The following is a 16176-nucleotide window of genomic DNA, read 5'->3' as shown; positions in this document are numbered from 1 at the left end:
AGCTTTGATCCTAACACTTTTTCAAAGATGCAGTCACTTTCACATTTTTATTTATTTTAAAAAATGAGAGAGAGAGAGAGAGAGAGAGAGAGAGAGAGAGAGAGAGAGAGAGAGAAACATCGATGTGAGACATTGATCTTTTTCCTCCTGCCATGGTCCCAACCTTGGATTGAACCTGAAATCTGGGTATGTGCCCTAACCGAGAATCAAACCCACCACCCTTTGATGAACAGGACGATGCTCCAACCAAACCACGTTGGCCAGCGCAAAGTGCAGTCACTTATAAGAGTTTCACATGTATCTTTCTTGAGGTAGTCTATGAATAATCCAGCATATATTATGTATCTGTTCTGCAAATATGAATATACTAGAGCCCCGAATTTCATGCACTTGGGGGGTCCCTCAGCCTAGCCTGTGCCCTCTCACAGTCCGGAAGCCCTTGAGGGATGTCCAACTGACTGCATAGGCCCGCTCCTCATGGGGCCCCAGTTCATAAATAATGATAATAATATAATGCTAACTTTTATTGGGTGCTTACCAGTGCCAGCCACAGTTCTAAGCACTTTATACGGTAACTCTTTTAAATGATGATTGTTTTGTATTCCTTTTTAGAAGAAGCCTGAGAAGATGATGAGCAGATAGAGGGGCAACAAGACTTGGAAATCAAGTTGCATCCATCTTCAGTAAAGTACAGACTGAGGAAAAAAGCAGTGAATGTAAGAAAATTGGAAAAATACTTCCTCTGATCTCAGACCTTTTATCTTTTAAGGCAACATTCTTTTCAACTTACCTAGAAAAAATTTGAAACACAAGACTTAATCGTGAGGGACATTGTGTAGGAACAAATCATCAATTTTATTGATTTAAAAATTTTGCCACACTTTCTCCTTATGGTAATAACCCTCTTTAAATGTAAATCAGTGTGGAAATGCCTTCAGTTAAAATAGTTTGATCCCTATCAGGTACCAGAACATTCATACTGGATTCATACCCTATGAAGTAACTGAATGTGGGAAAACTTTCACTTGTGTCACACCTTATGAAATGAATGAAGTCAGGCTGGAGAAAAACCCTGTGCTTCTAAGGAATATTGAAAAGCCTTTAGCTAGATGACATTTCATTGAGCAGAAAAAAATTCATACTGAAGAGAAACCACTGAATATAACAAATCACTGAGTATTAGAATATTTATACTTTGAGAGAAAGCTTTGAATTCAATAAGATAAAGTTCTATCTTAAATCTATCCCTTACTTTACATTTGAAAGTTCATACACAGAGAAGCTCTACTAATGTAAGAAATGTGGAAATACCTTCAGCCAAAAGTAAATCCTCATTCATCAAAAAATTTATACTGGAGAGAGAATTTGTGAATGTTGGAAAGCTTCCTTTCAGATGTCACACCACAGTCAGCAGAGAATTTGTAGTGGGGAAAACCCCTTTGCTTGTAAGGTATGTGGGAAAGTCTTCAGCCACAAATCAAATCTCACTGAGCATGAGCATTTTCATAATAAAGAGAAACCTTTTGAATGTAATGAATGTGGGAAAGCCTTCAGCCAAAAGCAGTATGTCATTAAACATCAGAACACCCATACTGGAGAGAAGCTTTTTGAATGTAATGAATGTGGAAAATCGTTCAGCCAGAAGGAAAACCTTCTTACCCATCAGAAAATTCACACTGGAGAGAAGCCTTTTGAATGTAAAGATTGTGGGAAAGCTTTCATTCAGAAGTCAAACCTCATCAGACACCAGAGAACTCACACAGGAGAGAAGCCCTTTGTATGTAAGGAGTGTGGCAAAACCTTCAGCGGCAAATCAAACCTTACTGAGCATGAGAAAATTCATATTGGAGAGAAACCCTTTAAATGCAGTGAATGTGGAACAGCTTTTGGCCAAAAGAAGTACCTCATAAAACATCAAAACATTCACACTGGAGAAAAACCCTATGAATGTAATGAATGTGGAAAAGCCTTCTCTCAACGAACATCACTTATTGTACATGTGAGAATTCATTCAGGTGATAAGCCTTATGAATGCAATGTATGTGGGAAAGCTTTCTCTCAAAGTTCATCTCTTACCGTGCATGCGAGAAGCCATACAGGTGAGAAGCCCTATGGATGTAATGAATGTGGGAAAGCTTTCTCTCAATTCTCAACCCTTGCTCTGCATTTGAGAATTCACACAGGTAAGAAACCTTATCAATGTAGTGAATGTGGGAAAGCTTTCAGCCAGAAGTCACACCATATTAGACACCAGAAAATTCATACTCATTAAAAACTCTAAATATCTTGAAAATTGGAAAGCAATTCGATGGAGTTTACACCTATGGCAAGCACATCCGAAGTAATCGTTCTTAAGGAAAGGGTCAGAAATGAGGGAAGCAAAAGCTAAAAACTTATGGGATACCAGAGAATTCATACTGAAGAGAAAGACATAAAAATCCTATGCCCAACAAAATCCCACAGTAAAAGTAATGCTGAAACTTCAGACACATTTCCACTAAAATTGGGAATGGGAAACATGCTTATCATTACTGTCTATCTGCCTAGATCTGGAGATCTTCACCATTGTAATAAGAACAGTAAGTTGTATGTGTTAGAAAGGCAAATACTTTTATGGTATTGTTTTAGCAGAACAGAAGAGATTTTGGAATACCTATGCATTTATTAGAATTTAGAATTGGAGAAGAAAATGGGACTGTTTAAAAAATGATTTGGAGGTGATTTGTTCTCCAAGGAAAAAAAGATCATGAACTATGCACAAAGGTAAAATCCATGGGGCTTACCAACAGGAATATGGCCCAGCAGATGTTGCTCAGTGGTTGAGCCTCAACCCATGAACCACGAGGCCAGTAATTCCATTCCCACTCAGGGCACAGGCCTGGGTTGCGGGCTCGATCCCCAGTGGGGGGTGTGCAGGAGGCAGTCAATTTTGATGTTTCTCTCCCTCTCTTGAAATCAATAAAAACACATTAAAAAAACCAAACAGGAATATTGAAAAACTGTGTAGTGAAATGGTTATGACCCTGGGAGTAGGGAAACATCCCTTATAATGAATTAAAAATATTTAGCTTTTCTACTCTTGAGTTTGTATGCTCAGGAAATATATACCAGGCTATTTACTGTGGTATGATTTGTAGTAGCCATAAGTTGGAAACAAATGCCCATCAGTAATAAAGTAGAAAGTACTTATGATGGGATATTATGTATCTGTAAAATGTAACAAATGAAATCTATATGTGTTACAGAGAATGGTATAAAAAATGTTGAGGAAAATGAAGCCGCAGAATGACAATTATGATACCATGACATTTTTGTAAATTTGAATTAAAACTTCCCTTATAAAATTCAGTACTATATATTGGTAATAGATACATATATGTATTTATGTATGTATGTTTTTAAAATGTTTTTGAAATGGATTGCAAGGAGACCAAACTCTTGATAGGGGCTGCCTGTGAAGAGTTGAAAAAGGAAGGGGATGAGTGTGGGAGGGGTGGAGTGAGGAATTGGTTAAAGAGGACTTCATTTTTTATATGTAAACATCTACTTCTCTAAAAAACAGAAGAGACTGCTAGTAAATACATATATAAAAATACTGAGTAGTTCTGGATTGTGTTATATGGATATCGTGTCTTATTTTTTTGTACTTTTCTGTATTTTTCAAGTTTCTCAAAATTAATCATGAGGGTGAGGATGGGATCACTGTACCTATAGAAATCATGTTCCAATGGATTTATTCCCAATCAAATGCTAAACTTTTTATAGAAAATATTTCTAAAATTTAACAATGATGAGTAGACGGACTTGTTCTGTATGTAGTATGAAATTATCTATTTTATTAAAATTAAGAATGATAGCATAATCCAAATCTGTTTAATTTATTTTTACATGTCAGTGTATACTGTGTGTTTGTCTACTCATTTTACAACATATCATTTGAGCTTAAAAATGTTGATAACTTGTAAAGTTTACACAGCCTTCGTGTAACTTGTCTTTTTAGATAAACTTTCTGGAATGTCAAATTTACTGTCCTATAAATTACCTTGGGAACAGTGTGTGCATTAAAAATAAGTTTGTGATTGTTTTCTTTTCAAAAGAAAATCATTTAACTGCACACAACTTCCACAGTTTGAGTTAAATGCTAACACCTGGATCTCAATTATAACCTGCAGATTTTCATTCCTCCCAGTACTTTGACAAATACATCCTTTTGGGTCCATCTACCCTCCCCCCGCCCCCCTGCCCAGCTTTATTGATATGTAATCAACAAATAAAATAGTAAGATATTTAAAGTGTACGATGTAATGCTTTGATATACATAGACATTGTGAAGGGAATCCTCCCAGCCCCCTTCAAGTTACTGTTTGTTTCTTTTAGAGAGGTGTAGAGGATAGGATGTGTATGAGAAAAGTGGTCCAGACCCTGAACAGAATTTTATTGTGTAAACCAATCCTTCCTGAAGATGATTTTTCTTTGGTTCATATTTACAGTATAACTTTATATAAATATTCATTAAAAGTTTCCTTATATAATGGTGACGATCAGCAATACAGCATTTTGAGCTTGATTTCAAAAGCTGCTTTTTAAAAAGCTTTTAAACTTGTTAAATACTACATCATTACTGTGTATTTTTTTTGTTAGCTTTTATGGAGGAATGACCATGAATTATATACTTAGTTATCTAAATGAAACTTAGTCCTTTCTAATATAGAGCCCCTCCACTACCTTTTTAAAAAGGATGTTACATACTAAATCTAAGAAATTGAACCAGATATTTGTGCACCATTTAAAAATTACCTGCATTTATTACCCAAAGAAGGAAAAACAAAGATTTTAGCCAAAGGTAAGTTTTCCTAAACTGATTTTTCGCTCCTTAATCTCTTGTGCTTCATAACTATGAACTCTGCTCTTGTGTTTGTGTAGCTTTGGAGTCAACAGAATAAATCATATGACTAAAGACAAAACCAGGGAATACCTTAATATGTATTTATGGGCCATGGCCTAGGGCCCCTGCCTAGCAAGACTGGTTGTGTTGACCTGTAGAGGAAAGTTGAATCTGAAATTCAGAATCATTTTTATTCAGCATGTCAGGAGGCAGATGAGCTGAACCCTATCTTACTCCATCCTAATTGATAGAATATAGATATTAGTGACTTGAACATTGGACACCTAAATTGTCATTCAAGGCTTGTAAGATAAACAGTAGTTGGAGGAGTGAACTTTAGGGAGAGTCTGCTTTAGCTCAGTGGAGTTAATTAGCATATGGAGCCAGGGAATTCCTGGTAATTCTATATCAGGAATCTTGTGGAAAATAGATTGGTATGTAAAACGAGAAAATGCTGGTGACCAGACTAAAATATACCAAGGATTAAATAGGCAAAAGAACTTTTCATATAAATGTTTTTATTAAAGGAATAGTGAGTATAACACAATGATGTCTATTTTCTGGAGTTAAGAGAGCCAAAATTTTGAGAAATAAATTTGGGAATTATTGGGTTAAAGCAGCAGTTTTCAACCAGTGTTCCACAAGAGGCACACTGATGTGCCACAAGAATTTTTAAAACATGCTATACCTATTTAGGCGCACTGACCTCTTTTCCCTTAAAGATTGTCAAAAGATGACAACAGCCAACAACAATAGCTGTCCAGTATAAATGAATCAAAATTATGCCTTTTTTTTTTTTTGTAAGATCGGGAAATACTTTTTTGGTGTGCAGCAGAATTTTAGTAATTATGTGTGCCATGAAATGGAAAAGGTTGAAAATTGCTGGATTAAAGCATTCTAAGGTCCTTTTCAAGTGATTGACAGACATTGACTTAAGTGTACAGTGCATGTTAAAATAACTAGGGCAGCCATTAAGGGGGAGAGAGGGACCGGTGGCAGGTAGAGAGAATTTTTGAATTAGAAGAATAGAATGGAGAAAAAAAACCACAAAGAAAGGCAGGAAAGTGAGTTAACAAAAACAAAACAAGTAGAAACAACATAAATCTAAGTATATAAGTAATCCTAAAGCATGGAAATGGACTCAACTATTCAGTTAAAATCAAAGATTGTGAAATGGGAGTTTTATTTTAAAGTACCTATAGGGTATTTACAAGGGATACATCTAAAAAGATAAGGCCCTAGCCAGTTTGGTTCAGTGGATAGAAGTCGGCCTGCAGACCAAAGGGTCCCAGGTTTGATTCCAGTCAAGGGCACATGCCCAGGTTGTGGGTTGATCCCTAGTGTGAGGCATGCAGAAGGCAGCCAATCAATGATTATCTCTCATCATTGATGTTTCTCTCTCTCTCTATGAAATCCTATCTAATAATAAACAAACATGGTAATTAACTATAGCTCTGACATGCTTCCCATTGGCTAATCAGGGTGATATGCAAATTAACTGCCAACCAAGATGGCAGCCAGCAGCCAGGCAGCTGAAGCGAACAGGAGGCTTGCTTGCTCCAGTAAAGGAGGAAGCCAAGGTTCCCCACCTGCTGCTGCCGGCCTCTGAGCTGCAGTCTGTCTAAGAAACAATGTTGCAATTATAGAACCTAAACAAACCCCAGAAACCTGCTTTCGGCCGGCCAGGCTTCAGCCAGCAAGACTGCAACATTGTTTCAATTATAGAACCCAAACAAACCCAGATCCCTGCTTTCAGCAGCTGAGGTCTCAGAGCTGCAGCCGGGCCTCAGAGCTAAAGCCAGCTCTCAGCTCCATTGACAGCCATAGAAGGTAAATAAATCCCAGAATAAAAAAAAGAAAGGAGAAGATGGGAGCTTCAGTCGCCCGCCAGCCTGAAAACAGCCCTCAGTCCCTCATCCAGGCTGGCCAGGCACCCCAGTGGGGACCCCCACCCTGAAGCAACAAGATGGCAGCTAATTTGCATACTGAAGGCGGGCAGCAGTGGGCAAAGCTGTCCGCGGTCTGAGACCGGATCCGAGACCCTGCCCGGTGAGGGGCAGTGCTTGAGGCTGTCCGCAGTCTGGGACCCGGATCCATGACCTGGCGGGCGGGGGGCAGTGCTTGAGGCTGTCTGCAGTCTGGGACCCGGATCCATGACCTGGCGGGCAGGGGGCAGCGCTTGAGGCTGTCCGTGGTCCCGGGACCTGGATCTGTGACCCTGCCAGGCGGGGGGCAGTGCTTGAGGCTGTCTGCAGTCCTGGGACTGGATCTGTGACCCTTCCCGGTGGGGCGGCAGCTCGCACAGGGGCGGATCGGCCAGGGTTGGGCAGGGCAGGACGCCTGGCTTCCGCCCAGCCCCAGTCACCCTGGGCAGGTGAGCAGCGCAGAGAGGGGAGGCAGGCCGGCGGAGGGCGGCCTGTACTCCCCACATGGCGGTGGTGACAGCTGTGAGCGCGCCAAGCGGAGCCTGCAGGCTGAGCTGAAGTAGCGCTTGTAGGCCATCAGCACCCAGGAGTGGCTGCACAAGATCCACCTCCTGGCCCAGAAGGTGCAGGATCGCAGGGACAGCCACCGTGGCGGGCCAGACTGACGTCCTCCTGGCCACACCATGGGAGTTTGCGGATCTGCAAAGCCAGAGGCCTCCGGTGTACACATCCCCCCCTGGCATGCGAACATCCCCCAGCACACTGTCACCCTCCCGCGCCTGCAACAGTTGCAAACCAAGGCATGCACAAGTTCCCCCCGCCTCTTCACCGCACTTCCATCAGCCCAGCATGCATAACACCCCCACAGGATGTGCACACATTCCTTCTGATGCGCTCACGTCCTTTGGAGTGTATGGGTGTTCTGGGTGCTGAGGGTGGGCGCCTGTGAGATGACAGTGAGAGGGCGGAGTGGCGATGCTCTGTTCCCACGGAGGCCAGTGCAGCTACGAGATCACCTGTAGGGGGTTAATGCAGGTGCTGAGGCGGGAGCAGATGCAGACAGACACACCTGGTGGGCACGTGCGGCCCTCACTGAGGTGCCTTTTGTCAGTGTTCAAGATCAAGAACCCAGAGGTGGAGAGGAATTCCGTCCTCTCAGTGAAACAGTGGGATAGTCGGGGCAACTGTAGAGGAGGAATGTGCACTTTGGATGCCAGCACCCATGAGCGAAGGCTGCCCTGACTGAGCCTCGCTTGCTTGGGGCCTAGCGCACTCCTGCTGGGCAGTGGGTGACAGGACGTGCTTTTCCGAATTAATGAGAGAAAACATTGATTCTCCTGCTGCCCACAAAGGTGGAAAGTGAAGTGGGGAGACATGTGGGGAGTGAGTGAGGTTCCCTGTCTGGGGGTTCCAAATCTGCTGTTGGTTTCTTTCACCGCTGACTAGAGATATGCAGGGTGTCCCCCCAAAATGTATACACACTTTGAATACCTATGAATTCCAATGGTTTTAAGCATAAGAAAGAAACAACAATGGAGCTGTTATCTGTTAAAAGTGTGGGCACAAACAGGCAGTTGGACATTCCCTGAGGGGTCTCAGATTGGAGAGGGTGAAGGCCAGACTAAGGGGCCCCTTTCCCCCCTACCCCAGTGCACAAATTTCGTGCACCGGGCAACTAGTTAAGTAAATAAAAGGATAAGGACTCAAGTGAAAAAATACAGAAGATATACAAGGCAAATAGTATCCAAGAAAAAGCTGTTGTATTTAAATATCAAACAAAATAGTCTTTAAGGCAAATACACTTTTAAAAAGAGTTAAAGTCACTAGAGAATAGTAAAAATTTCAACTCATCAGGAAGAAGTAATGACTCTGGTCTTGTATGTTCCTAAATAATATAGCCTGGGAATATTCACAAAGCAAATAAACAAATTGACAAATTTACCCAATATTTTAAAACTATCTCAAGCAAAGCCAATTCTAAATTCATTTCTATCATTTTTAAATTTCTTATACTTGGATGCCTAAAAAGATGGGAGATGGAGTTCTTTGTAAGAGATGAGAACTGACTCCCAATTTTTTCATGGTCTTGACCTGGCTCTTTCTATAGGGTTCTTTCCTCAACAGTTATGGATAACCATTCAGGCTGGCCTCATAGGGCTATGTGTAAGTTGGAAGGTTTACACCCTTTTAGAGGACTGTGTCTCAATTCAGGAGTGCCAAGAAGCATGGATAGAATGGGGTGGGAAAGTTATAGGACCCTAGGGGCCCAGTGCACGAATTCCTGCACCTTGAAAGGAACTGTGGGCCACGAGGCTGCTGTGGGCAGGTGGGTCTTGGCCCTTCCTCTGTGCCCATGCCTGGCCCCTCCCACTGTGGCCCCCAGTCCTCTGTCTGCCAGTAGCCCTGCTCCTGCTGCCGCTGCTGCTTCCACGCACTGCGCTGGCCCCACTCGCACCCACTGACGGTATGGAGTGGTTGGGGCTGGTGCCAGCAGCGGGTGTGAGCGGCAGTTGCTGCCTTGATCGCCCCTCGAGCAGGAGGAGGTGGAGAAGTCCTCAGGGGTGATCGGGGCTGTCAGCTGCCACTCACACCCGTTGATGATGTCAAGCAATCGGGACCAGCGCTGGGCGTTGGCAGCGGGTGCAAGTGGCGGCTTTGGCACCGGCAGCAGATATGAGTGGGACCGTTACTGGCAGCGGGTCTGAGAAGCAGCTGCCGGCCCCAGTTGCCCCTCAGGTGCAGAGGGGGGTGTGGAGAAGCTCTCAGGGACAATTGGGGCTGGCATCACCGCCTGCACCCGCTGACGATGCTGAGCGATTGGGGCTGGCACTGGACACTGTCAGCAGGTGCGAGCAGGGGTTCCAGTGCCGGCAGTGAGTGCGAGTGGGGCCAGTGCTGGCAGCAGGCATGAGCGCCCAGTGGGACCACAGCACGTGGGAGTAAAGAATTTTCAGTAACCACCAGAGGCCCGCCCCGATGACTGCAACCGGCACCCCCCTTGGTCTGGCGCCCCTGTTCACCTGCTCCACCATCCTGCTGTGGCCGATGCCAGCCGTGTTCCATGCTCTGCTGCCTGCTGCTGATGCCTGCCATGTTCCGCATGTGCCCCCTGGTGGTCAGTGCACATAATAGCGATCTGTTGTTTGGTTCCGCCATTTGGTTTATTTGCATAGTAGGGTTTTATATATATAGGTATATATATATTTTACCCTCAAGTCTCTCTTCCCACTGACCCTACATGTTTTTACAGTGCAATAAAAAGTCCTAGGGCAGGGGTGGGCAACCTTTTTGTGAGTGTGTGCCAAAACCAGCAAAATCTCTGACTCAAAATTCTTCTGCGTGCCAACCCTAATTTTTTGAGAACATGTTACGCCTACTTGATACCTCTTAAGGTGTACGTATGTGAAGAACCTTGAAGAAATAATAAAATTCATTCAAGCGACAAAAACACAGTATATGATGATGAAAAATACATTTTTTAATGTATTCATGTAAACTGATAGTCCGACAGAAAACTTTATGACTCCATTTGATATTATCAGTGGGACTTTTGCTGCTGCATCACTGATGACAGATTTTACATCAGGTTTATATTTCATGACCTTCAGAGATATGTACGAGCTACTACTTTCATCCGTCAGGCTACTCCTATTACAAGACTTAACAAAATTCACCACTAAGAACAAAGATTCACAATTGTAAATGGAAGATTATAAGAGAGGGTTTCGCGTGCCAACAAAAGTTACTCACGTGCCATGTTTGGCATGCGTGCCAGGGGTTGCCCACCCCTGTCCTAGGGTATGATAGGAAATTTCTGAATAGTTAGAATTATGGATGATTTACTATATTTTTCTTTTAAAAAAGTAGAGGTATCCTATATAATAAAAGCCTAATATGCAAATCAACTGAATGGCAGAACGACAGGTCGCTATGAGGCGCACTGACCACCAGGGGCAGACGCTCTATGTAGGAGCTGCCCCCAGCCTGCAGGCCCTAGGCTAGCCAATGCGGGTGCCAGCAGCAGTCCCCCGATCGCCCTGCTGGTCACCCCACAGATCGGCTCTGATTGCCGGCCAGGCCTAGGGACCCTACCTGTGCACGAATTTCGTGCACCGGGCCTCTGGTTGTTTAATAAAAGTGAACAATAAAATTCTATATTGCATTCCTTGTAAAATTTCTGTTTGACCAACTTGGAGTCTTACTGGAATAATCCATAATCCATTATATTTAAGCTTTCAAATCTGATTACATAAATTAAACAGACATACACTTTCCCTTTAAACTTTAGTTTATAATACACATGATATGTTTTTATTCATTACTATTTTCTACCATTGTGAAAATATATGTGAGAAGAGGGGGACCAGAAAATTGGCTTAAGTTTTCCATGCAGATAATGATAAAGTAAGTAGAGATAGAGAAATGAAAATACTACTATTGAATTTCTCAGTGAGTGGGGAGTTTATTTCCTACAGTTAACATGGAAAAATATCACAAAACTTGCCCTACCTGGTTTGGCTCAGTGGATAGAGCATTGGCCTGCGGACTGAAGGATCCAGGTTTGAGTCCGGTCAAGGGCACATACTCGGGTTGTGGTCTCAATCCCCAGTAGGGGATGTGCAGGAGGCAGCCGATCAATGATTCTCATCGTTGTTTCTATCTCTTCCTCTCCCTTCTGCTCTGAAATCAATAAAAATATATTTAAAACGGAAAAGAAAAATACCACAAAATTTAAGCCATCTAGTATTTTGTTAAACCCCAAGTTTGGTATTTTGCTCTTCTCTCACAGTTCTGGAGGCTGGTAGTCCAAAACCCAAGGTATGATCAGGGCCATGGTCACTCCCAAGGGGTTAGGGAAGAATCCTTCCTTGCCTCATACAACTTTTGTGGCCCATTTTTTGGCTTTTGGCTGCATCCCAGTATCTTCACATGACCACCTACTCTGTGTGTCTCCAAACCTCCCTGTGTGTAAGTATACTAGAGGCCCGATACACAGAATTCATGCAAGAGTAGGCCTTTCTTCCCCAGGCTGCTGGGGGAAGCACCCGGGACCTGGGCTTCCCTCACAGAGGGAGGCCCCGCCCACCCACCAGAGCCCCCTGATGGACCGCCCCCCTGCCGGTGACCTGGGCCTCCCTCTGCGGGGCAATCATGGGGCGATGGCCGGCCCCGGCCAATCGCATCACACCCGCCTTGGCTGGCCTGGTGCCAGTGGGCGTCATACATGGTCCCGGATGGTCGTCCAGATGGTTGTCCGGACGGTCATTCCGCTGTTTGACCGGTCAATTTGCATTTTATGTTTTTATTATATAGAATAAGCTATTGGGTTTAAGGCCTATCCTAGTCCAGTATGATCACATTTCAACTTCATTACATCTTCCAAGATCCTGTTTCCAAATAAAGTCTCATTCACAAGTACCATGGTTAGGGCTTAAACAAATCGTTTTGGAGACAATCCAACCCACAACCTGGAAATCAGTAAACTTAGCTGAAACAGCTCATTCTGTGAAAATAAGCTGATACACAAATCCTGAAAATTACCAGCATAAGTTTGATCAAATCTAGCTGAGATGCAAGTTTCTTTTTTAAAAGCACACACACACACACACACACACACACACACACACACACACACACACAATGTAGATCTATGAGTTTTCTCAAAACTATTCCAGAATGAGTTTTGAGCAAGTTCCAGTAGAGGAAGATAAGCAGTTGAAATATAGGAAGGGGTATAAGCATAGACATAGTTCTCACTGAAGGGCTTTATGTGAGGATGAGGTATAGAAATGTGTAGGTAACAAAAGACATTCAACCTTTTTCTGGAATCCATGGGAAATGAGCAACATCAACTCTAGAGGGCTATAGGGGAATAGAAACCCTTAGAAAAAGCATGGCTAAGTTAAGGCAGAAAGTAGAGGTAGAACCTTTATTGAGATTTAGCTCATTAGCAGTGTTTGTGCCATTCTCAATGGCACAGTTAGTAGTGGAGGGGAAGTATGGGTTAAGACGGTAGACTCCAGTGGCTGTGCCCACAGGACTGATGAGTAGGAGCTGAAGAAGTCTTACAGTTGGTTTGGCTTTTTGGTGTAAGGTCTCTGGATTATTTCAGACACTTTTTTTTCTTTTTAAAAAATGTATTTTTATTTTATTTAGAAAGAAAGTGAGAGGGATAGAGAGAGAAAAACATCAATGATGAGAGAGAATCATTGATTGGCTGCCTCTTGGGGAGGATCTAGTGTGCAACCTGGGCATGTGCCCTAACTGGAATCGAACCATGACCTCCTTCCTGGTTTATAGGTCGATGCTCAACCACTGAGTTGCACCAGCCAGGCTCACTTTTTTTTTTTTTTTTTTTTTACCTATAAACAGAACCAGTTTTAATTTTTGCTAACTTCATTTAGTTGAAATGGTTGAATGTCTGGTTGCCTGGGTTGCTGAGATAATTGAAGGATTCCAAGCCAATACATAATCCAGGAAGGAAATGGCAAGGAGAAGCCAATTTTTTGAGATGATAGACACATACAGAATGTGGTTATTGGGTAAACATGCAATCTTCATATATGTCCCAGGAAAATAAAAGTTAATTTTATTTTGACATACTAAGAATAAATATGGGTCTTTCATATTTTATTCACTTTAAAAAATTTATGTACTAGTACTTTATCAACTAAAAATAGATTGCTTGATGGTTCCAGAACTTGCTTTGCATTTTTTCCACATTAGCAATTTTTCTTACGCTTTTTTTCCTATTTGGTATATCCATCTGCTATATTTCTTAATTAGCAGCTATCAAAATGTATTCATCATCGAAAGCAGAGATCACTTGTTACTCTTTTACTGAGCCTTTCCTATACCTGTCTGCCTTTGCCCACTCAGGAATCATAGGTTTCTAAATAGTAACAACCAATAATTGAGTCTTTAATATTTGCTGCACTCACTGTTCTAAAAGCTTTATCTTGTGTTATGTTCATATCAAGTCTATGAAGTGTAGTCACTTATTTCTATTTTACAGATTAGGAAATAGAATTTACAAAGCTGGTAATTTGCCATGCATTTTCCTTTTACAGATGAGGAAATAGAAATTTACATAGCTAGTAATTATTAGTTCTCAAACCATTATTGTAATAGTGCATCTTTAGAGATAAATTGGGAAGCTAAAGACGATTTCATTTTTTTTACTTTATAAGTGAACAAGGCAAGGCCAATTGATTTGAAGTAAAATGAAGCAGTTGTACTTAGGAACTATAATTAGCAGACTGGATATGGCAGAGTACCAAATCAGTCAATCTAAACAGCTTGATAAGTTATCACTGGACTGGGCAAATGAAATTAACATTATGAGAGAAAAGAAAAATGTATAAATAGATCTGTGGTAGGCAGTTAGACATGAGCAGAGGTCACCAGGGAGGAAAGCCCTGGGTGCTTAGCAATGGGAACGGCTGGGAAAACAAGGACCTTGCTCCCAGGGTAACCTCTCCTCCTCTGGCATATGATTGATTGGTCATGCGATTTGGATCCCTTGACTTTTCATATCGCTGGTCATGTGGGATAGAGATAATATCTAGGCCTCAGTTGTATTTCAGCTCCAGGTCCAGAGAAGCAGCAAAACTTGACAAGCAACATGGAGGCTGACCTCAGGACCAGCTGCATTGATGACTCCCTGCACTGGCGCTAACCAATCAGTGGAGACCTCCACCCAAAATGACCCACCTGGAAAGCTGATGAATATTATATGGAGATCCTCTCCTGGAACCTCCCCTAGAGGACAGAGGACCCAGCGCCCTCTTCCAGGATCATGCCCAAACCTTTCTCCTTTCTCTCTGTAGGCGCGTTACATCCTGAGCCTCTTTCTTCTACCACTCACTTTTACCTCTGTGACTTTCTAAATAAACCGTCTCATAATTTGAGTCTTGACTCTGAATTTTTTTCTAGCCAGAACTCAAGTATCGTGGTTGCTAAGCCAAGGTCCAGTCTGACCCCACTGGTCTAACACCTGGTACTGTTCTTGCTGTTGGCAACTGATCATCTCTATCGGTATGATAGACATTTAAAGGGGCAAAAAAAGAACAGACTACAGGGTATACATAATAATTTAAAAATAATAGAAGTGTTATCAGCACCAGAAAAGATGTTATCAGACAACCTTCTGAGTTGAAGGAAGAGGGCTGTCCCCTCCTCGGTTTTTGTCAGTCTCATAAGAAAGACTTCTGCCCTAACCGGTTTGGCTCAGTGGATAGAGCATCAGCCTGCAGAGTGAAAGGTCCCGGGTTCGATTCAGGTCAAGGGCATGTACCTTGGTTGCGGGCACATCCCCAGTAGGAGGTGCGCAGGAGGCAGCTGATCGATGTTTCTTTCTCATTAATGTTTCTAGCTCTCTATCCCTCTCCCTTCCTCTCTGTAAAAAAATCAATAAAATATATATATATTAAAAAAGTATACTTGGCATATGGCACAAGTGGGCCCACCCAGCTAATCTGAGCCCACCACCTAGTGGGGATTCAGGATTTTTATACTTTCCTATCTACAGGCTTCAAGGTTCCTCTGCCATATATCTTAAGCATCAGACTAGATTTCAAGATCCCGCTTTTACTTTGTTGTGGCTTTTCTGAGAACATCTGATAATTTTATCTTGGCAAGTCCTAAGACTGCTGACTTCTTTGTTCAATGGGTGAGATAAAATCCCCTTTTCCCTCCCCTTTCCAGTATTCTCTGGTTAGAGAGGAGAGGTATTAACCATCAAGTGTCCTTGGTTGGGGAAGATAAGGTCTTGCTGCAAGCTTCCAAACTGTTTGGCCTTGTTTAGTTTTCTTGTCACTTGCCCTGGCTTATTGGCCTGTCTCAGAAGAGGGAATTCTGCTTCAGGAAAGCTTGAGTAGATGTAATTTGTTCTATCTCCTGCTAAACACAAATAAAAACTCTGATGTTTATAGAAAACAAACATAATACTTTTAAAATGGAAAAAAGAAGGCAGACAGGGTTGGGACCATGGGACCTAAGGAATAACATGGTGCTGAGTTCGCTGTTTTTTGTTTTTTATTATTTTTCTTTTGCCTTATGTATCCCAGACTTGGAGCTGAAAAGCTGGCAACCCTGAAATGACAATTGGTGTAGACAGAAGAAAAAGAAGAAAAGCTGGCCCAGCTGGCGTGGTTGAGCTGCGACCTATGAACCAGGAGGTCAGGGTTCGATTCCAGTCAGGGCATATGCCCGAGTTGTGGGTTCGATCCCCAGTGTGGGGTGTGCAGGAGGCAGCCAATCAATGAGTCTCATCATTGATGTTTCTATCTCTCTTTCCCATTCCCTTCCTCTCTGAAATCAATAAGAAAATATATATTTTTAAAAAGAAAGAAGAAAAGTCCAAAA

The 16176-nt window shown here is 42.4% G+C and overlaps 1 protein-coding gene across 7 annotated transcripts in view; it reads left to right on the top strand.

Annotated features, from left to right (window-relative positions):
* Positions 1-15136, top strand: part of ZNF146 (zinc finger protein 146) — a 43402-nt gene extending 28266 nt beyond the window's left edge. For 3 of the 7 annotated variants that reach the window (XM_059666942.1, XM_059666941.1, XM_059666944.1), the window contains one exon: positions 613-4101. In XM_059666942.1, coding sequence (XP_059522925.1) covers positions 1394-2272 — 879 coding nt within the window. In that variant the 5' untranslated portion in view covers positions 613-1393 and the 3' untranslated portion in view covers positions 2273-4101. Of the gene's footprint in view, positions 1-612; positions 4102-14385 lie in introns of those variants that run through there. The other 4 variants (XM_059666946.1, XM_059666945.1, XR_009448835.1 and 1 more) reach the window with 3 other exon arrangements.
* Positions 15137-16176: the final 1040 nt, after the last annotated feature.

The sequence above is a fragment of the Myotis daubentonii genome, chromosome 15, assembly GCF_963259705.1.
Source record: "Myotis daubentonii chromosome 15, mMyoDau2.1, whole genome shotgun sequence".
NCBI classification, from domain to species: Eukaryota; Metazoa; Chordata; class Mammalia; order Chiroptera; family Vespertilionidae; genus Myotis; species Myotis daubentonii.
The sequence above is the reverse complement of the archived record's forward strand: the minus strand, read 5'-3'. Positions and strand labels throughout refer to the sequence as shown.